Genomic DNA, 15,347 nt, shown 5'->3' with positions numbered 1-15,347 from the left:
TGAGGGACACATGGAGCAACACGGGCCAGCTCAAAGGCAGCCTTCCTCCCTGTTTTGTTTTTTTTTTTCTTCCTTTCTTCCTCTTGTCTTCCATTCCCAGCTCTGAGGGTCCCCTCAGGCCCGGGGCAGAGCCCTCTCCCCTCACGCCGCCATCTTGAGGCACCGCCTCATCCCTTGGACAGAATCAGCCCAGGATGGAGGGTCCCGCTCCCAGAGAACCCCCCCACACCTGGAACAGCTCTGAGGGGACAGCTCAGTGTCCCTCAGCCCCCTCAGCACCCACAGCCCGGCCCTGGGCCCACAGGAGCAGCACCCATGGGCAGCGATATGGTGGATGGGGCTGAGGGGTGCCAAAATGGCCGTGCTGGGCCCATGAGGCAGGGGCTGAGGGCCGGGGCTGTCCAGCCACGCTGGGTGAGGGCAGGGTGTGAGGGCAGGGCCTGCTTGGCCTCTTTTGGGGTATGGGGGTGCAGGGGCTTTGTTCAGCCACACCAGGGCAGGGCAGGGCTGTCCAGCCATCCCCGGGTGAGGACAGAGGGACAGGGCAGGGCTGTCCAGCCATCCGTGGGTGAGGACAGAGGGACAGGGCAGGGCTGTCCAGCCATCCCCAGGTCAGGGCAGGGGCTATCCAGCCACTTTTGGGTCAGGGCAGGGCTGTCCAGCCACCCCCGGGTGAGGACAGGGGCTATCCAGCCACTTTTGGGTCAGGGCAGCAGCTGTCCGGCCATCCCCAGGTCAGGACAGGCCTGTCCAGCCACCACAGGTGAGGGCCAGAGCTGCCCGCCCATCCTGGGTCAGGGCACAGGGTCATCAGGACAGGGATGTCCGGCCACCTGGGTCAGGCAGGGGGTCAGGACAGGAGCTATCCAGCCACTTTTGGGTGAGGACAGGGCTGTCCAGCCACCCCAGGTGAGGGCACAGGGTCAGGGCAGGGATGTCCGGCCACCCCTGGGTCACGCCAGGTCAGGGCTGGGCTGCCTGGCCACCCCAAAGTCCCCCCTGCCCTCCCCACAGCCCACCACAAAATTTGCAATGCAGAGCAAAAGCTCCTCAGTTTATAAATTTTATTAGCTGGAGAGTGTACACAGTACTTACAATTGCATCTATTAAAGACCAAAATACACTTGAAAAAATGCATCATATAAAAAAAATTAAAAACTTTGAACTATGTACAAACGTTGCCTGACATCACGTTAAGCTCAGGACCCTCCCACGCCCCTTCACAAAGAAAAGTTTATTTTCCCCCGTTTTTTAACATGCAGGGCCTTAAAGCCATTTAGCATCACTTGAGGACCATTTTTTTTCCAAATCCTGATCTTTACACTCCTATAAATCTGGGTTTTGATGGGTTTGATGCTTCACTGCTCTGGGTCAATCAAACACATTTCTCCCAAACCTCTTCCTTCATCCTCACCCACTCTTAACTCACTCCTAAAGTGAAGGTTTTGCTCAAGTGTAGCCAATCTACAGAGAATTTTAATTTAATTACTAGGGGGGGTTTGAACTGGACATGTCTCCAATTTTCACAGATTTGCCTGGAAAAGAAAGCAGATAGTTTTGGTACCGTGGCGTTGACTGCTGGCTCCAACCTCACCAAATAAACACAACTTTCAGCAGTGATACACAGAACACAAATAAAAAAAATGATAGGAGCACTCAGGCTTTCACATCACTATTTTAAAATATTAACAATAAGACTTCCTAGAACACAAATCCGTATTTCTTCACACACAACCTACAACAGCAGATCAGAGAACCTAGATATGAAGGGATATTGGGAAAAAGTTTACAAGTTCTTTAAGAAAAGTAATTACTTATTAAAAAAAAAAAAGAAACAAAACCTATGTCAGAGTAATAATCTAGCTTCCTGAACTTCCAGCTCTCAAAAAGGTGTTTCAGGACAGATTTACCATCAACTGAAGAGCAAAAAATATAATGGAGAGAATCTTACTCCAGCACGCAAATATTCCACCAACAAAATGTACAGATGCTCAAAAAAAAAATATTTACAGTAATGCTGCAAATTCATCTAGAATCCCTTAAGGAGAGCTGCACTTTCCTGGAATGGGGGAGACCCCAGGAAATGCTGTGTGAGTTTAGGTGCCAGCTGAGGAAAACCAGCACCAACTGGACAAGGATTTAAGGCAGAAGCAACCAGAGGCCCTGATGTGCCATCGATGTTAAAAATTCCCTTGGAATTATTAGAAATAAATCCTAATTAAGAGTTGTGAGCAGAGTGTCAGATTACTGGTGTAACTTGAGACAAAAATTGAAAGAAAGAAGATTTATTTGCCTGCCAGGAGCCAGGCCAGCTCCTCCTGCAGCTGCAGGTGTCCCTGAGTGTCCTTCCCAGCTCCAGCTGTGGGGAGGGACAGGAACCAGGATTCACACCAAGGAGCTCAGCTGCTTTTAGAGATCCAGCTGCCAATTCCAAACCTCTCTGCAGCTCCTCCTTGTCCTTCCACTGCCTGCACAGGGCATCCTTACACCTGAACAGGCTCCCTCTTCCTCCAGGATTGCCTGCTCACAACAAGGATCCAACATTTCTCCTCAATCTCGTACTCTCTCAGGTTTAGTATTTTTCTTTCATCCAAAGGAAATAGAATTTTCCAGGCTCTGTTCTTTTGTATCCTCCCAGTCTTCCACAACTTGCTGATTTGTCCTCCACTTTGTCTTTAGCCATAAATTTCCAGTAAATGGGAAAAGATGGGAGGGAGAAAATGTAATTCCCAAGCTGCATTTCCTTGTCACTTGAATTCAGCATTCACTGGCTTGAACCCAGTCTCACCCATCCTTGGCAGCATTTCCTCAAAAACTCTTCACTCTTCAGCTTCACCTGGCCAGGTTCACATTCACCCAGCAACATTCCCAATCCCAAACGTCACTGCTGTGATCCAGTTTGAACTACAGGACCCAAAACCTGGAAATTCTGGGACTCCAGGAGGCAGATGATCCCCAGAGCAGCTGTGTAACTCATCAAGGTGAGAGGGGACAGGAGTGCAGTGGTGAGAAATCACCTGTTAAATGCTTTTAACTACTGCTCCCATCACTAAATTCAAATCATAACAGAGCAGGCTTAGAATCTAAATTAAAACTCTGCTCTGTGGAGATGCTCAGCCCAAAGCCAGCTGTAGGTCATGGGAAAATCCTATTTTTTAATAATGTAAGTATTGCTCCTTTGCTAAGTGCCACTTCTGTTTTGTTTTTAAGAGCTTCATTTATAAAAAGCATGAAAAGTTCATCAGTATGTGCTGAGTCCTTCAGGTACCTCAGGCTGAGTTGCCCCAGCTGCTGCTGTCCTGAATCACCCCTCACTCTGGAACTGTAGAAATGATTTAAGCATCAGAAACTCCATCCCAACCATGGCCAAGTGCCACCACTGTCACACTGAGGGTTCCACGTCCCCTGGAGGAACCACGGACTTCACTGGCAGGTGAGAAATAAGATTAAAAAAAATCCTTTGGAAGAGAGTCACTGAAAAGTTTCAATCCTTTCTAGACTCACATCCAGTTTTCTTCCAAAGCAACAAGTACTGGCAATGAACATCCAAACCCACCCAGAGACTGATTTACTGACCCAATCCCCCCCCATCTCCCACCCCACTTGCAACAGAGACACAACACATCAAGTCCTGCAGTAATCTTCACTATTTCTAGCATTGATTGGATGGCTGAACCTTCCCCAGAGAAGAGCTTCTTTACACATTTACAAGGTGGAATTGAAAAGAATCCCCTTCAGTTTCTGCCAGGGTCAGAAGTGCAACAGCAGGGCCCAGCTCAGGGAAAACCAAGTCCAAAGGGGTGAGGAGTGGATGGAATAACAAATCTCAGCCCCGAGGTGCAGCCATTCAGTGCTGGCTGGAGGAGCTGCAATCTGTCCCTGCACAGGGCTGAGCTGCACCAGCCACAGGGAAAGGTGGGAAAATGAAGGAAAACCAGAGATGAGCACTCAGACTTCGAATTCCCTGTGCTGGATCAGGAGAGGGCACCAAGGAAGTCTGAAAGGTTCTGTTGGTAGAGTTGAAACCTCAAGCACATCCTCAACACGTGGTGCTTGCTCTGTGGAAAAGGACAGGCTGTGACATGGAGATTGTCCCACTCCAGGATTCACTGGACACTCTGGGCAGGCAGGACAGGCTGGCAGGAGGGATGGGAATTCCCTTCAGGTGTTTTTCCCTGGAAGCAGGGGTTAGGAGACCCTGATCATCTGTGTCATTGCTTCTTCGTTGCTTTGAGATGGATCCTGCAGACACAAAAGGGTGGAAATGATGTATTTTTCCATGAAGCACAGAGAACCACACACAACCATCAAGAGGAGACACTCCTGCACTTCCCTTGATCTCCAAAACTGTCCTGTTTTTCCTGGGTTTTACAGAGCAGGGACACAAAAATCCTAATACTTCCCAGGAACTTGTTGTTTCTGGTATTTCGGAGCAGTATTTAGGAATGATTTTAGTTCAAAATAAGAAACACTCCCTAAAGGCACAGGACTGGTCTAAAGCACTGAGCCACCACAGAACCTGTTTGTTCTCCTCCATTATGTCCCTTCCTCTGAAAAATGCCTTGCACTTTTTATGCAAATCAAGATGCAGCTAAGATCAGATATGCCCATTTTTTAATTTTGCATCAGATGTAAAGATAAGGAGTCTCTACCTTTAATTCATGTCCTGAAAGAACACCCCAGTACCCAACCAGAAAGGCTGTTTTACAAACTCAGAATGTTTGTGTGCATTTATCCTAAGAACTACAAAATGAACATGCTTCTATCCACATTATTGCCATTTAATTCCTCAGGGCAAACATCCCTTGCTCTCCACAAGCAGTGACAGGAGGTTTTATTCCCAATGCTTGGAATAAATCTGAAGGTAGGGAGGACCAAAGGGCAGCAGATGAAAAATTCAGAGGCAGGGAGGGACAAGGGTCAGCAGCCAAGCCCAAAAACCCAAACAAAGCAGCACAGGCACCTCTGATGTGTGTCCTGAAGGGCTGAAAGGGGATTTGCCCCAAACCCCACTCACCTGCATGTGAGGGCTGTCCTTTTCCTTGGGGGAGAAGAAGCGACCCCCCTCTCCCCGTTTCCTGGCCATGGCGTGCCGGTGCCGGGACTCGTGCAGGTATTTCTGCAGTGAGGGAAGAGCAGTGAGGGAGCAGCCACTCCTCCAGTCACTGCCTCCCCAGGGGAATTCCCAGTGCCCAACCATCCCCTGTCCCACAGATTCCCAGTCACTGCCTCCCCAGGGGAATTCCCAGTGCCCAACCATCCCCTGTCCCACAGATTCCCAGTCACTGCTTTCCCAGAGGAAATTCCCAGTGCTCATCTACTCCCTGCCCCATAGATTCCCAGTCACTGCCTCCCCAGGGGAATTCCCAGTGCCCAACCATCCCCTGTCCCACAGATTCCCAGTCACTGCTTTCCCAGAGGAAATTCCCAGTGCTCATCTACTCCCTGCCCCATAGATTCCCAGTCACTGCCTCCCCAGGGGAATTCCCAGTGCCCAACCATCCCCTGTCCCACAGATTCCCAGTCACTGTTTTCCCAGAGGAAATTCCCAGTGCCCATCTACTCCCTGCCCCATAGATTCCCAGTCACTGCCTCCCCAGAGGAAATTCCCAGTGCCCATCCATCCTCTGCCCTACATATTCCCAGTCACTGCCTTCCCAGAGGAAACTCCCAGTCCCCATCCATCTCCTGTCCCACAGACTCCCAGTCACTGCCTCCCAGGGGAAATTCCCAGTCCTCAACCATCCTCTGCCCTACAGACTCCCAGTTACTGCCTCCCCAAAGGAAATTCCCAGTCCCCATCCATCCTCTGCCCCACAGACACTGTGCTGACAGTCAGTGCATGCTCACACACAGCTCCAGACACTCCCAAAACCACCCAAAATAAGCAGAATTATCCTCAAGGCACTTAAAAGACTTCCTCCGATGTAGCTCATCAACAACAATAAAAACATTGTTGAGAAACACCAAAATTCTAATCCTCATTTTCCATCCCAGGTGAGGTTCTGTGCCATTGTCACAGAGCAACCCCGTGTCAGATCTGAATTTTATTCTCACCCTTCTCTCTTTGGGGATTTTTCCCTCTGCTTCCAGCTTGGCCCGTGCCTGCCTCCTCTTCAGGATGCGGTGGTACTGCTTGGCATTGACGTAGAGGGGCTCCTCTTCCAGCATCTCTGCTCCAGGCAAAGGGATCCTCTGGATGGCTGGGACTGAGCCAGCTCCAGGCACCATCTGTACACATAGGGTGGTTTAGTCCTTGCAGCTCAGCACACAAACTGAACACAAAAATGGCATTAAAAACCCCAGTATTGAAACAGAAAGTGGGTTTTGCTCGGGTAATGCAGCTGCTTAAATGAAAAGGAGCAATGAAGCTGCTCTCAAACTGCAAAACCAGGCTAATCAAATCAATTCTTCATCAGTCCTGCTGGGCTTTCCTGATAAAGTAACATTTCAATACAATTCCTTGACTGTGTTTCTGCTTCTTGGACAATTAAACAAACAGGACATGGCAGGTGCTTCCCTTTCTTTTGGGTTATCTCTTATTTCAATTCATTAATTTCAGAGCATCTCTAAGCCAACACTGCAGAGCTGCTGACATCTAGTGGGGACCAGCAACATTCAAGAGGTTCACACTACAAAGAAACAGGACCTGGCAGGAAAAACCTCTATAAATGATGGAAACAAATCCTAAGGGACCCTCAAAAAAAGTGACTCAATCTATTTAAACCTTTGCTCATCAGCTCACAGCTCAGTTTGGATTTCAGCTTCTACATTTCTGAGCTGCTGTGGGAGAAAGTCCAGAGCAAAGATCACAGCAGGATCCAGGCCTCTGAAGCTCAAAATTTGCATTGTTTAAACTTTAAACCAATGAGAGGACTAAACTTTACCCACTAAACTGAACTTACAAAGGACTGACCAGGGTATCTCAATCTCAGACAAGAGTTTATCAGAGAACCAGGGAGTCACAGGATGGTTTGGCTTGGAAGGGATCTTAAGGATCACCCAATTCCAACCTTCTGCCATGGGCAGGGACACATTCCACTATCCCAGGTGCTCCAGCCTGGGATGGAGAAGCCACAGCTTCTCTGGGGTCCCTGTGCCAGGGCCTCCCCACCCTCCAGGGAGAAATTCCTTCCCCATATCCCACCCAACCCTGCCCTCCTTCAACTTAAAGCATTCCCACTATCCTATCCCTACCCTTGTGAAAATCCTGCTAGATTTGAGTACAAACACCTCAAAGCTCAGCCTCCAGAGGCAGCAGTGGGAATTTCACACCTACCATGACCATTCCCCCTGAATTGACCACGTTCCCAGCCACTGGCAGTGTCACTGTGACCGTCCCCTGGCCACTGCTGGTGGTGTTGGTGTTGGCTCCTGTTTGGACAATCTGGGCTCCAGCCAGGCTGGCTGCAGGAATGGTGATCATGCCTGTAACAGGGACTGTAACTTTAAGGAAGTAGAACACAAAAGGAAAGAAAAAAAAAAAAAAAAAACAAGGAAAAAAAAAAAAAGAGAGAGAGAGAGAAAGAAAAAAGAAACAAAAACACGCACACAAAAAGAAGGGAACAGCATTAGTCCCACTTCTGTATTTTACTCATTCATCCTTCCAAAACATGCAGAGAGTCAGGAAAGTGCTGAAGCCAGGGATTAAATTCCATCAGAATTCCTGGTTTTTGCATTTGTAACCTCACTGTGAGTAACCACGTACTCTTGAGGTGGAAAAGCAAAATTCAGGGGTTTTATTCTACCAGGCCTTGCCAGAGACAAGGAGATTTTCTGTTTCTGGGGAAAGAACCCTGGAGTGAATTCCTGCAGAGCACACAAACACCTCAATAAATAAAAAACCTCTCAAAGAGGTGCCCTGGCTCCTCCCAGCCTCCTACCTTGCTGCAGGATGGTGCCATCAGCATTCACGGGCTGGTACACGATGGTCTGGCCCTCAGCAGCCTGGGCAACCTGCTGGCCTTGCACTGCAATCTGCTGCTGGGTCTGAACAAAACAAAGAGCACAAAAATGTTACAAAGTGCCTCTTTTTTCCCAGTGTTTACAATTCCTGAATGAACACATGGTGCTTGAGGTGTTCCAGGTGTCTATTTCTGCTGCCTCATTAGCAGCAGTAAGAAACAGGCTGGAGCACAGAGCAAATACCTGGAGATCAAACACCTGAAGCACATGTAAGATGCATTTTCCAACAGCTCAATAATGAAAAAAACCCAAATTCTACATTTCCTGTCTCACTGTGAAGATGTGAAAGGAAGAACTGTTCTGCTCCAAAATTTAATTTTGGCCCTAACCAAAAGCATCAGCAGAAACCCCAGGTGTGACTGGACTACTGCACACAATGGCCCAAGTATGGAATTAGCAATGCTTCATGTTTTCAAAATTCAACAAAGAGACAAAAACAACCACGAACCAATAAAATACAGAAACACGATGGAGAAAAACATGCAATCTAATTTTTCTGCCCCAGAGTCATGTATGAAACACTACAAAAACATGACACTCATTCTCAAGTTCTCCTCAATATTAATAATTCCTTTTTTTTATTATTTTTTATTTTTTACTTAACCACATCTTAAAGTCATTTGTCAAGTTTCTCTTCCTGTTCCTCTGCAGAAAAGCCTTTCATGCTGGTGCAGTTACCTGTGTCTGGCCAGCAGTAACTGCAGTCTGGGGCTGCTGTATAATGATCTGCTGGGTCTGGCCCTGCTGCCCCTGTACCTGCACAGCCTGCCCACCTTGAATCTGAATCTGACCTGGCTGGACCAACTGAATCTGTGGAAGAAAGAGTCAGAAAGGAACATTAACTATGCCTCTGATTTCTCCCTCCTCGGCCTCAGCATGACCAAGTCATCTCTGAGGGTGATTTACTGTTGCACAGAAAAAGGAAGCAGGGAGTCTTCTCTTTTTCCAGTTGAGAATGAGGAGTTTTGATGGATTGCTCCCCGTGACACAGCCACACGGGGCAGAGGGACCAGCGTGCTGTGTCACCGTGCTCCAGCAGTTCTGCACTGCTTACACAATAAATCACTCAGGAGAAATCAATTATTCACATCCACTGGGAACAAATAGTCAGGTGGAAGAGGAGGACTAAGATTTAAGACATCTGTGGGGTGTTAATTATCCAGCACTCAGAAGTACTTCTGGGATTTATAAAGTTGTCCTCAGCTTTGCAGAGTCTTTCCACCACTGTGGAACATTTTCAGATCAAAAAAGAAGAGCTGGAATACGGTTTGAAGTTTGTGTTTAAAAACACAGTTATGGATTTTCCTCCACCAACCAGACTGAGAAGAGCCTCATACAAATTACAGTGGATTGCAACAAATGAAATATTAAATAAACCTCTCAGAACACCAAGACACCGTTTGCCTTCCTGGACTGTGCTGGGTTCCTAAATCCCATCCTAAACCATCAGGACACTTTCATTATGCCATGAATAATGGCATACAGTTCTTCCCTTTGCTTTTCAGGAACACTTCAACCACCTCCTTAGATTTACCAACTGTCTTTTAAACAGGTAATTACCTCCAAAAAAATCCATTTTCTGTACCTCCTTCACTACAGCCTTCTGTGCAACAGGGATGTTTAAATCCCCCTTCATCCATCACATGTTAGAGGGGCTCAAGCACAAGTTACTTGCAAGAAGCTTTCTTAAATAATATTTTTTTAATCCTCTTTCTGAGCCATACATTGAACAGGCACCAGATCCCCAATTACATTGCAAGGGCCAGATAAAATATCCCAACAAACAAAAATCTGCATCCCACACGACAGGCATCCCTATCATAGGTACCCCTATTCCCACAGGAAGGTATCCCTGCCTGTGGCAGGAGGGTGCAACAGGACGAGCTTTAAGATCTCATCCGACCCAAATCATTCCACGAAAAACCCCAAACCAACCCAGCTGTGTTTCATCACTGATCAAAAAGCTTTACAGCAGGCCACAAACCAGAAAAACTCAGCTCATAAAGAACTTCCACTCCTTCCCAGCGCGCCAGAGCCACCAAGCACCACCTCAGCCTGTTTTTTGTGGTGCTGAGCAGAGCCCAGCGTGGCAGTGGCAGCAGCCCAGAGCCGTGCAGCGCCCCCGGGGTGTCTCACCTGCTGCAGCCCCTGCGTGCCGGACACGGGCACCTGCATGATGGTCTGGCCCTGGCCCCCGGGCACGGCCTGCACCATGATGGGCTGGCCCGTGGAGGTGATGAGCTGCCCCCCGCTCACCTGCACCATCAGCGGCTGCCCCTGCACCTGCAACAACAAAGCCACAATGAAAACTCCGCCAGAGCAGCCCCAGAGCTCCCCCGGGTCCCTGCGGGGCAGGGGAAGGGGGAGCAGGCACTGAGCTGCCTCAAAGCAGCTCTGCCTTCCAGCACGTGCTAAGGGTTTAGTGAGTTATCTGCTTCTCTTGCAGCCTAGTTGTTATAAAGCGTGAAAACCACATTTTCCAGCCACAAGAAGTACCTTCATGCACAGCCCAAGAGCAAAGTGGGATAAAAAACTTCATTATTCACCTCGGAATTACTGATTTTTAGTTGAGGTTCCTATTGAGAGAACTCTGTTCTGACAGGGAGGTTCTGAGGTGGTTTCAGCTCTCTCCAATTTCATGGCTACAACATTCCCGTTTCCAAACTGACATGGAGCATGGGATGTGCTGAGAGAAACTCTCAATGCTCATCGAGGGAAATTGTAACTGGAGCAACACAAAATGGAGTTCAGGGAGGAAAAGTTAAAGTGGATGAGCAGCAGCCACTTCTGGGCCCAAAAAGGTTTAGACTGGAAATATAAATATAAATATAAATATAAATATAAATATAAATATAAATATAAATATAAATATAAATATAAATATAAATATAAATATAAATATAAATATAAAGTGTGAGGGTGGGCAGGGCCTGGCACAGGCTGCTCAGAGAAGCTGTGGCTGCCCCTGGATCCCTGGAAGTGTCCAAGGCCAGGCTGGACAGGGCTTGGAGCACACTGGGATAGGGGAAGGTGTTGGGGTGGGAACTGGGTGAGCTTTAAGGTCCCTTCCCACCCAAACCACTCTGGGATCTGAGATAATTTTGGCCTGAGAATCTCTGCACTCTTGGACCTGGTATCTCTCTGCTCACTGGGAAAAAGGCCCAAGAAAAGAAAAACAAGGGGAAAACCTCTCTGTTTGAACCCCCTCACCTGCCAAGCCCCCAAATTCCCCAAACACATCTTGAAAAACACTCTACCTCCACAGCATGAATGCAAACTCAGTCTCATGAACTCGGGGATCACAAAATCTGATTTGTTTAGGAACAAGAACATCACAATGTGGTAAAGCCACCGAGTTCCTGGGTTTCACACCCCAGGGACTGAGGAGGCAAATCCTGCCCTGGGAATTGGAGTTTCCAGGTCCCCACTCTGTCCCTCAGCCTGTCCATGTCCCATCCAAAGCCCTCAGCCCCTGGGCTGGGTCACACAGGGAGGAGCATGCTCAGGTCAGCACAGAGAAGCACAGGCAGCAGCACAATATCCAAGAAGCAGAAAGGAAAACAAGACATTCCAGGATTTTTGTTAATGAATCACAGCAAGGCAAAATAGAAAAAAAATAAAAAATGGTGGGGAGAACATAACAACAACCAAAAGTCCCAGTGAGCTCAGCAATCCAAGTGAGGCAGCATCTGAGATTTGAACTCTGAACATAAAAAATGCTGTGTTAATTCTGCAGCTGGCAGGGCCATCCCAGCCCCTCAGAACCTCCCTGCTCTGAAGAATTACAAACCAAACAAAACCAGAATCCTGAGTGCAAAACTGCCATGGCTGCCCAGGGTCTGTCAACTGCTCTAAAGGGCTCCTGGAAAGCCTGGGTGAGTTAAGGAAGTGGAGGCTGCATACAGGGAATACTTCACACTGAAACCAAGTTCTTTCCAAACTGGGATGTATTTGCTGTTTGGATCCACATGGCTCCTGGCTTTCCCTGTGCTGTTCACAGGTAAATAAGAAATTGGATCTCTCAGTGCCACAGAGGCCAGTGCTGTCCCCAGGTGCCCTTTCAGTCACAGCTGAGAAGGTTCCACTGTCCAAGGTCAGGCTCTGGCATCACCTCTCAGAGAGGAGCTCAGAACCCTCATTTCCTTGGAATTACAGGAAATCTTTGGGGTTTATCCCGACTTCTCCTTCCTCATTTTGGTGTTTTTAACTTTACTTTCAGTCACAGCTGAGAAGGTTCCACTGTCCAAGGTCAGGCTCTGGCACCACCTCCCCTCAGGGAAGAGCTCAGAACCCTCATTTCCTTGGAATTACAGGAAATCTTTGGGGTTTATCCCAACTGCTCCCTCCTCACACCGTGCCCCTCTGAGGGGTGCAAAGAGCTCCCCCATCCCCCCATTCCATACCTGCTGCTGGATCTGCCCTGCCTGCACCACGATCTGCTCCGTGGAGCTGCTGCTGTTGGCAGTGTACTGCTCCATGGTGCCTCAGCCCCTGCAAGAAAAACAAAAATCAGGTGATCTGCTGTCCCCAGTCCTGGCAATTCCCACTGCCCCCAGTCCTGGCACTCCAGGCCTGGCACTCCCCACTGCCCCCAGTCCTGGCACTCCCCACTGCCCCAGGCCTGGCACTCCCCACTGTCCCCAGGCCTGGCACTCCCCACTGTCCCCAGGCCTGGCACTGTCCCCAGCAGCTGCCAAGCCAAGCAGAGCAGGAGCTGCCCCAGGGCAGGGCTCTCCCAGAGCTGCTCCATCTCAGTGCTAAGCTGAGGAGGCACTTCAGGCACATCCAGCCTGAGCGAGCACCAAAACCACCTCAACTGCAGCCCAGATTTCACGGGCTCCAGCAGTTCTGAGTCTGCACATCCTGGGCTCCAGATCATACAGGGGAGTGTCACTGCTGGGAAGCTCAGGAAATGCAGGACCTTCAGGAGGGAAACCTCAGGAAATAGAGAACCTTCAGGAGGGAAACCTCAGGAAATGCAGGACCTTCAGGAGGGAAACCTCAGGAAATGCAGAACCTTCAGGAGGGAAACCTCAGGAAATAGAGAACCTTCAGGAGGGAAACCTCAGGAAATGCAGGACCTTCAGGAGGGAAACCTCAGGAAATGCAGAACCTTCAGGTGGGAAACTGAACTGCTCTTCAAGAATTCAGCAGAGCTGTGTAGGTTTCTCTCCTCATTTTTCTTCTCTCTCCTGTCCTCATGGAATGGTTTGGGTAGGAAGGGACATTAAGGACCACCCAGTGCCACCCTTGCTGTGGGCAGGGACGCCTTCCACCATCCCAGGTTGCTCCAACCTGCCCTTGGGACACTTCCAGGGATCCAGGGGCAGCCACAGCTCCTAACCCAGGGCTTCCCCACCCTCACAGGGAGGAATTTCTTCTCTAAAGAAATATTTCCATACTCAAATATACCCTTCATATATTTTGGGAAGCAGATTTCCCAGCACCTCCATCCTCTCACTGCCCCTCACTCCTTGGCCCTTTTCCTGCACACCTCAACACCACAGTGCTGAAATAAAAACATCTTTTCCCTGCCACTGCTTCTCTCCTCACTGGCCCAACAAGAGCAGAATTCCTGCTTTAGCGAGGTGTTTGATTTATGCCACGACTGAACAAGTTCCTGCTACACTGCTGAACGAAAACGCAGCCTGGAACTTTAATTTTCCAAGTCTAAAGCAACAAAACTTCTGGCTCCCTCACTTTTTCAAGGAATGTTGACAGGATTAAGTCACAGACTCTCTGTACCCGTTGCTGTGGTTACTGCTGCTGTTTGAGTTCCATCCTCTGCCCATTTCCTGAGACTTTTTCACAGCCGGAATAAAAGAAGATAAATATTCTTTCTGAAAATGCTGCTGTCAGGTTCTCATTTCAATTTCATGCTGGATACTTCATGTCTGCCTTAAATTAAAATCCTTTATTAAAACATTAACAGCTCTGTAATGCCAACACTCTGCAGCAGCTGCCTGAAGTTCTGGACAAAATTCTACCAGTGCTGGATCCTCACTATCCAAGGGATTATCTCATCCCCTTCGTTAAACAGAGTAGCCAAGTTAAATATTAATGATCAGGGATCAATTAATGGCAGAGGATGGCAGCTCCTCCCCCAGTGAGCTCATGGGCAGCTCCTCCTGAGCGGGAATGCTCTGGGAACCAGGGAGCGTTCCAGTCCCAGCAGCAGATATTTAGACACTATGTATATAAATAAAATAATACATAAATATAATATTATTTATAATATTTTAATATTATAAATAATATATACTGTGTTGTATGGGACTCATTAGGACCACCAAACTCCCGGGCCTGCACAGGATAGCTCCAAAAATACTTACAAGTATTTATATATATAATACACAAAATTTATATGTATACAAATCTAGCTACACCAGGAGCAGTTTCCTCACCAACCAACCCACACCGAGAGCAAAGCAGCGCCACGGAGAGCCCGAGAGCTCCCGAGCATCACTGCGACCGTGTCCCGGAGCTCCCGAACACCGCTCCCGGGACACGGCGGAGCCGCACGCCCACCCCCGAGCGGGATTTAACACGGGGGCGGGCTGAGCACACGTGGAGCCCGGGCTCAGCCGCCGACTCCCGGTGCGAGCCGGGGATGAGCCGGGGCTGTTGTGTCACTGCGGGAAGCGCCGGCACGGGGGATCTCCCGGTGCGCTCGAACCCCCGGCCGCCCCAAAAACCACCCCAGCCGCCGGAGCACCGCGTGCCCGGCCACATCACGGCAGCTACACCGCGCACACCGGCACCGGACGGGGCAGGCTGCCGGTGAGGGCGGGGCGCTGCGGCTCCGGGGGAAGAGGCCGGGCCCCGCCGCGGAGCTCGGCCCCGCGCCCCCCGCCCAGCCGCGGTGTACCCGACCCCGCTGCTCGCGGCCCCGCTCGCCCCGCGGGCCCGGCCCGGCCCCGGTTCCCCCCTCAGCCCCTGAGTGGCCGCGGCCCCGCCAATCCCGGCGCGCGGGGGCTCCATATTGGCCGCTCGCGCTCACCGTGCCGCGCTGCCCGGTCCGCGCCCCGCGCTGATTGGCTCCGCCGCGGGGCCCCGAAGCCCAATCAGCGCCCGCACTCGCCCGCCGCGCAAAATGGCGCCCAACCGCGGACAAAGGGGGCGAGGGGCGGGGCCCCCGCCCGGCCGCGGCCGCCCAACCGCGAGACTCGCCCTGCCCGGCGCCGCTGCGCCTGCGCGGGGGCTGTGGCGCGCACGCGCGGGGCGGGCCACGCCCAGCCTCAGGCTCCGCCCCCTGTCCGGAATGTTCTGGGCCGGGACCATGGAGCGGGTCCGCCCGCGCGCTCGGAGCGGTGCGGCCGCCATGTTGTGTGCGGCGGGGCCGCCATGTTGTGCGGGGCCGTACCGCCGTGTTGTGTGCGGCG

At 50.2% G+C, this 15,347-nt stretch overlaps 1 protein-coding gene across 4 annotated transcripts; it reads right to left on the bottom strand.

Moving 5' to 3' along the window:
* Window positions 1-1,050: 1,050 nt before the first annotated feature.
* Window positions 1,051-15,143, bottom strand: NFYA (nuclear transcription factor Y subunit alpha). Of its 4 annotated transcripts, XM_041427065.1 has the most exons (9): window positions 14,966-15,143; window positions 12,369-12,456; window positions 10,102-10,248; window positions 8,644-8,775; window positions 7,884-7,989; window positions 7,280-7,446; window positions 6,058-6,231; window positions 5,018-5,119; window positions 1,051-4,242 (listed from the first exon to the last, which is right to left on the bottom strand). In XM_041427065.1, exons 2-9 carry the CDS (start codon window positions 12,441-12,443, stop codon window positions 4,189-4,191), a joined length of 957 nt encoding a protein of 318 aa, XP_041282999.1. In that variant the 5' UTR covers window positions 12,444-12,456; window positions 14,966-15,143; the 3' UTR covers window positions 1,051-4,188. The 4 variants fall into 4 exon arrangements, with proteins under 4 accessions (XP_041282999.1, XP_041282995.1, XP_041282996.1 ...); XM_041427061.1 differs by lacking the exon at window positions 8,644-8,775; XM_041427062.1 differs by lacking the exon at window positions 8,644-8,775 and having other exon boundaries at window positions 7,280-7,428.
* Window positions 15,144-15,347: the final 204 nt, after the last annotated feature.

The sequence above is a fragment of the Onychostruthus taczanowskii genome, unplaced genomic scaffold (genome assembly GCF_017590055.1).
Source record: "Onychostruthus taczanowskii isolate IOZ18803 unplaced genomic scaffold, ASM1759005v1 scaffold97, whole genome shotgun sequence".
Classification (NCBI taxonomy): domain Eukaryota; kingdom Metazoa; phylum Chordata; class Aves; order Passeriformes; family Passeridae; genus Onychostruthus; species Onychostruthus taczanowskii.
Note: the sequence above shows the minus strand (reverse complement) of the source record. Positions and strands in the feature narration are given on the sequence as shown.

Coding starts and splice junctions, on each gene's coding strand:
- NFYA (XM_041427065.1), bottom strand. CDS start 12,443: ATGGAGCAGTACACTGCCAACAGCAGCAGCTCCACGGAGCAGATCGTG. Junction 7,447..7,883: donor TGGCACCATCCTGCAGCAAG/GTAGGAGGCTGG, acceptor ACTTCCTTAAAG/TTACAGTCCCTGTTACAGGC. Junction 6,232..7,279: donor ATTCAGGGGGAATGGTCATG/GTAGGTGTGAAA, acceptor CTATGTGTACAG/ATGGTGCCTGGAGCTGGCTC.